This window comes from Netta rufina (assembly GCF_964035555.1).
Source record: "Netta rufina genome assembly, chromosome: 4".
In the NCBI taxonomy this organism is placed as follows: domain Eukaryota; kingdom Metazoa; phylum Chordata; class Aves; order Anseriformes; family Anatidae; genus Netta; species Netta rufina.
The window spans coordinates 50,547,116-50,553,345 of NC_140127.1; the positions used below are offsets into that span (position 1 = coordinate 50,547,116).

The 6,230-nt window shown below is 40.0% G+C and overlaps 1 protein-coding gene across 1 annotated transcript; it reads left to right on the forward strand.

Annotated features, from left to right (window-relative positions):
- The first annotated feature begins 328 nt into the window (after nt 1–328).
- On the forward strand, nt 329–4,942 carry COMMD8 (COMM domain containing 8). Its single transcript, XM_084285941.1, has 5 exons — nt 329–415; nt 871–1,026; nt 2,058–2,210; nt 3,747–3,902; nt 4,475–4,942. Exons 1-5 carry the CDS (start codon nt 371–373, stop codon nt 4,493–4,495), a joined length of 531 nt encoding a protein of 176 aa, XP_084142067.1. The 5' UTR covers nt 329–370; the 3' UTR covers nt 4,496–4,942.
- Nucleotides 4,943–6,230: the final 1,288 nt, after the last annotated feature.

A 6,230-nucleotide genomic window follows, 5' to 3' on the forward strand; every position in this document is an offset into this window, starting at 1 on the left:
TGAAATTTGAAGGTTCTGGCTTTGTTTGCCTCAAGGCCACGCAGGTTAGGGTGGGCAGTAGTAGGATGGGTACTCGTGTGGTAACCCCCTTGCGCACTCCCTGGGGGTTTTTAAGGAAAGTTTGGACGTGATGCTTAGGGGCATGGCTTAGTGGGTGATACTGGTGTTTGAGGGACGCTTGGACCAGATGATCTTGGAGGTCTTTTCCAACAATTAACGATTCTATGACCATGAGGCAGCCTCCCGGCCTAGCAGCGGGGCCGGGAATCGAACCCGCGGCCTCCTGAGGCGACAGGCGGGGCCTTTGCCCCTGCTCATGCGCGCCGCCGGGGCGACGGAAGGCGGCGGCCGCTGAGGGAAGGGCCGGGAAATGCTGCTCCTGCTGGAGAAGCTGCCGCCGGGACGGGCCCTGGAGGTGGGGGGCTCCTGTTTTTTGGGGGCTCCGGGCTGGGAGCAGGGCCCTGTCCCCTCAGCGGGCCTCTCCGTGGCGTCGCCTTCCCGCTCTGACCCCTGCGGGCCTCTGCGAAGCGAAAGTGAAAATATGGGGGCGCGCTGAGGGCGCCCAGGCTGGGGCGTGCTTTGTGCTTTCCTCTCTCGCATCCCGGAGCAGCGGGGGTTTCTCCTGCTCGTTTCTGCCCAAGCTGTGTCCGAGGCTGCTGGGGAGGAGGCCTCGACGCCATTGCTTCGTCCTAGTGCTCGGGGAGGGGCTGGCAGAGGGATGCTGCGGTTCTAGGGGAGCCTGAGACCCTACCCAGGGGCTGGGGGGGGGGGGGGATAGCTGATGAATTTGGTGTAGGTTAATAGTGATAGCGACGTGTTTTTAACGTGTTTTTTTAACACTTCATGTTTTTACATATCACCTTGTTTCAGTTCCTTCATAAGATAGTCGATGGCATATGTGGCCGGGCATACCCTCGGTACCAGGACTATGGCAGTGTTTGGAGTTTGGCGGAGTGGATGGAGGTTTTGGGAGAAAGCAGGAGGTATTTCAAAGCTGCAGTCGGCCAAAACATGTCTGATGAAGAGGTATGGGCTCGTCACTGACTAGATATGACTTTGAGAAATCGCTCTGTAGTGATTAGCCTTCTAGTTTTTTTTTTTTAGCCCTTAAATGTTTTTATAGTGTAGCATTTGAGTAGTAGCAGACAAAATCTGAGTACCCTCAAATAGGTAGAAAGCGAGCAGTATTTGGAGGTAAAATGAAATGTCTTTTATAAGAAAAAAAATGGATGGCATTTTTATTAAACAGTGCTGAATAATACTTGATAAAATACTGTTTTAGTTACTTAAATTGATAAGTACTATAAATTAAATCTATGTTTTCCTTAAAATACATAACCTGTCATTACTGTTCATTGGAAATAAAAACAATTCGTGCACGTTTGTTGTCAAATAGCAATTATATGTAAGTCCTGAAAATTCTTAGACTGGATGGACCATGCGGCATGGGGACTACCATTCAAGGCCATTCCAGTGTGTATAACTTTTGCAAAAGTTTTTTCTGTTACCAGGAATCTTGATTCTCATTTTTGCCCATTCCTAGTCTTTTCACTACCTGGTAGTTGTTACATCTAACAAGGACACTTGTGAAGCTGCGGAAAAGTCTGTTCATCAGTGTGTTCCTACTGAGCTGATGTATTTTGTTCCCCCTCTGATGTTCAGAAATGCAGAGCTAAACCTGGCTGATTGTGTATGTGATTCTTGTTTTGAGTTTAGCATGGCATTTAAGAAGGCTTCATTCTATGGTCTCTTTTAGTATAAATGACTGTTTGCATCAACTGTGAATTACTGCCAAACAAGAACATTGTTGATGTTGGTGTGTGTGGTGTTTTTTGTTTGTTTGTTTGTTTGTTTTTTGTTTTTGTTTTTTCATTGCTGTAATAAATACTGACTGTCTATCAGACATGGAGAGAAGGCTGAGACTGTGGAGCATAGCGTAACACTTAGATAAAAGCTTGGGTACCAAAAACAAAAACAAAGCAACTATTACAGGTGGAACATCTTATTTCTTTAATTAGTAATTTAAACTGTCATAACTTTTGTTATGATTTTTGTAGGCCGCTCAGCAGATAAAGGAGCTAAATGAAAACTATCAAGAAGCAGTCACAAAGTGTCTAAAAGGCAGAAAGGAAGAAATCAGGAATGCACTGGTAGAAAGAGTAAATGCAATATCATGTGCCCAGCTGCAGGATTTTGACTGGCAATTAAAGGTGAGAGTTTTTCTTTAATGTTGCTTGAATATAAAAAGAAGTGTCCTGCAATGTAGAAGAATCTTTATATCTCCTTAGTAGGGCCAGCTGATTCTGGGGCATGGCTCAATTTTTAAAGGTACCAGAAAACCACATTCATGACAACAGACGCTTGTATAAACTGAACGTAAAATTCTGTCTTTTAATGCTGCAGTTTCTCTCTCTCTTTCTCCTAAAAGGAGGTTGAAGTGTTTGTAAGTAATCTTCAGGATTTCATATACTGTTGTGATTTACAGGCTTAAATAGATAGTATTTTTACTCAAAGGAAAAAGAAATTATTTAAAATAAAGAGTAGTAGGCTGATGCAGGATGTGATTCCTTGATTTTTTTTCAAACTTTTAGACTCCTGTATTAAACAGCTACTTAATAATTAGTTTGGAATCATTTATCTTTAGATTTGTTGTGATAGTAAGTAAGATGACTGCCCTACCTAAAATGAAATGGTGCTTTGGGGTTACAAAGCCACTTCTGCTTTAAGTTAAGCTATGACAAAGACATAAAATATAAACAGCATAAGAAATGTTGTTTACTTAGTCCATGGGAGTAGTTAAATAGTCTTCCATTTCCATTATGTTAAATAATTTGTGTAGTAAACAGCTTTTGAAATTAAAGAGCATTGTCCACCAAAGACAAGATTTTGTGAGAGCAAATGTGCATTGTATTGTGCTGTTATTAATCATTGATCTGTTTTGCTAACTGCATTTACTGGTGAGGAAAACATAAACCAGACTTTTAGTTGCTTGTGGTTTATTTTAACCATTGCTCATGGAAATTTCTTTTTTACTTTCTTCCTATTGCATGACATACATTTCTTGTACATGTCTGAACTATTGTATTAATTTTGCTTTAAACAACTTTTTTTCTTCCTTGAACTTGTGTGTTGTTGTTTTTTTTTTCACTTGCTCTAATTGAATCCTCCCAAGGAGATTGTCTGTCCTTTGTTGTAACACCTTCTATGCTGACTATTAAAATAGCTTTGTACAGTGCTGATGAACAGTATTATTAACTGATCCTCTACTTAATACCTTATAAAAGGCCTACTTATACCAGAGTGGGTGTAATAGTGAACAAAAAATAAAGCATGACTGGTATATAATCTTCTTCATCAGTATCAGTCAAGTAGAGTATCTGATAAACTATATTTGATCAGCTGTAGAGAGAGTTGAAAACTGCACAGTTGTCCTCTTTTACCCTACTGCCCCCTTCAAAAATAGTTATGCTAGTCAACGTTATAAAGTGACTACAAAATTTACATACTTCACTTTAAAGAGCCATGATCAAATATATCTTTTATTTTCATCTAAAGAAAAAAACCAAAAATGTAGCAAATGGATAAAAAAAAAAAATCCTGCAGGTATTGTGAGCAGTTAGTTTTGTCATGTGGATGTTTGTTCTGGTAGCACCCATTCAATATTAAGTAAAGATTTAATGCTCTGAAAGACTAAAAACTTAATGGCTCTGCCTTATGTTTTGTTGTTTTTTCTTCAATCTTCCTAGCTTGCGCTTTCCAGTGATAAGATCTCCATGCTGCAAATGCCACTTCTCAATCTTGACTTGGATGTGAGAGAAAATGGTGAAATTAAACCAGTTTCTATAGAAATGAATAAGGAAGAGCTGCAGAACCTAATAAATGCACTGGAAGCTGCTAATAAGGTAGCTTTTACTGATGTTTTTTCTTCCTGAGTCCTTGTGAACTTGCTGATGTAAGACCTCTGAGTAACTACGAAGTTCCCAGTGAGGTGAATGTGTTAGTCCAGATACAAGTGCTGGTCTCTTGAAATGAGAGCCCTCAAATGTTCTTCCGGAACAGACTTCAGTAGTCTCCATGTGCCCTGTGTCTGCTTGAAAGTCTGTATGGAACCTATGGGTTGTTTTCGTGTCCATGCTTCTAGGTGAGGACAAGAAGGAATTCATTCTAGTAATGGTGCTGCCTGTTCTTTGTGTAAAGGGAATCCTAGTGGACCTGGAAACCACCATTTTGCATTTTTGGTTTTGGGGAACCAAAAAGCGGTTAGTGTGCAGTAAGTGCTAAAGAAAGTGGCTGGAAGTAGTAACTGTGTGAGGTTGTACAAGAGAGCTGGCAGCAGGGTGGCACATTTTCCAGGGAAAAGATACATTTATACAGTTACATATACTGTAACAGAAAGCATAAGGGTGTATTTCCTGGACTGATTAAGTTTTTGTCTCATCCAACTTTGATCTTATCCCTTTCCTTCTTTTTGAAGGTTGTTTTGCAACTGAAATGACAGAATTCAGATCATTGATAATGTCTGCTGGCAATGGCTTCCCAGTTGACTTGGAAAAAAAAAAAGGAAACGTTCTCTGCAAAGTTGGAAGTTGTTGATGCTGTCAAATACTGAACTGTGAAGGCAATTATGACTTGGGACCAAATACACTATTAAGTCTTTTATGAAACTAACAAAGTCTTGTTCAATCAAAAATAAAAAATTCAGTGTACAGTAGCTTTTAGTACTAAAGATTTATAGAAATATGAAGAAGTATAACTTAGTGTGCTATATTTGTTTCAGTTAAATTTTGGGGGGTGACTGCACAGGTGCCTAGTCAAACTAAGGAGTCTTAATTGCAAAGTATGTTATTCATATCTAAGGTGCCATGATAATGAAGAACACAACAGCATATTTGTATCATTAATGTATTTATACTTGTAAATAGTGAATAAATAGTTGATCGATTGTGTGTTTGTGTGCATTGTTGCAATAAATTGTCTTGATGTATTTAGTCACTAACCTCAGACATTTTTTTACATGCTCAGAGAAAATCAGCACTGCAACAAAAAACAGTATGGAGTCATGGAATGCTTGAGGTTGGAAGGGACCTCTGGAGGTTGTCTGGTCCAACCCTTCTGCTCAACCAGGACTAAGGATACGCAGTGGTGTTTCATCTTTACTATCATCTTATGTTTGTCCTGCCCTTAACTGATGCACCAAACAGGAAAGGCTGCAGACTCATTTTACAGTTATTTTAAATGACAAAATAGTTTGTGTTATGACATAACAGCAATAAGTGCACAAGAGCTATTTTTTTTATAAATATTGGATTTTATTGGAAGTCAGAGTATTGTTTATATAATCATAGAAATGATGTTTTTGATAGTGGGCAAACAGTACTAATGTGTGAATGGCTAAAGATAGAGAGGAACACCAGTAGACCAGTCAAGAACTAGGAGCTAAAATATGGTGATGGAAGAGCATTTGAAGGAAATGTGTATTCTGACCTTGCATCTCTACAGAGAAACAAACCAACCTGTGTAAAAAATGCAATGGCCTTCAGTACATTGAAATTAAATGAGCAAAACAGAAAAGATGCTTCACACCATCTGTCAGAAGATGGTTTTGTTCTGTCTCTGCTCTGAGAAGTAGGTACTTCTGGAGCAAGAAAGGTCTACAGTAGTGACAGTAAAGCTTTTGTGGAAACTGCACCAGGCCTAATTGATGCAAAAAGCTAGAGATTTCACTAAACCCCTTATGCTGTTGTCAGCTTCAACATAATACTTTGATGAATGCAGGTAGGAATGCAAAGGAGGACAACAGTAAAAATGTACGTGTAATGGAAGCATATAAGACGAGTTTATGGGGTCAAGGCAATAAGAGAATTTATGCATTAAGTATGCCCAGCAGTGCTCCCTTCTGGGCTATGGAGCAGGTGTTTAGTTGAAGAAGTTGGCATTACGTTTCCATGCAGATTTTCACGTAACACAAAGCACTGCAGTGCACGCCCCAGACCATGGAGAAATTGTGTGCTGCGAGCAGGGAAAAACACAGGCACCACACTGGAAGCGAAAACCAGTAGAAGGGGTATAATTGTGAGAAGTCGTGTGAGTCTGTGACTAAGGGGTGATCAGGACAGCAATTCTATTCCTTTTGAAGGTATAGGAATTAGACCAAGGGTACTGGAGTTTAAAGAGACTCCGTGAATATGAAATTTGTCTGCTTAGCTATTTTTCTGTGTGCTTCCAGGCCT

Coding starts and splice junctions, on each gene's coding strand:
- COMMD8 (XM_084285941.1), top strand. CDS start 371: ATGCTGCTCCTGCTGGAGAAGCTGCCGCCGGGACGGGCCCTGGAG. Junction 416..870: donor CGCCGGGACGGGCCCTGGAG/GTGGGGGGCTCC, acceptor ACCTTGTTTCAG/TTCCTTCATAAGATAGTCGA. Junction 2,211..3,746: donor ATTTTGACTGGCAATTAAAG/GTGAGAGTTTTT, acceptor CAATCTTCCTAG/CTTGCGCTTTCCAGTGATAA.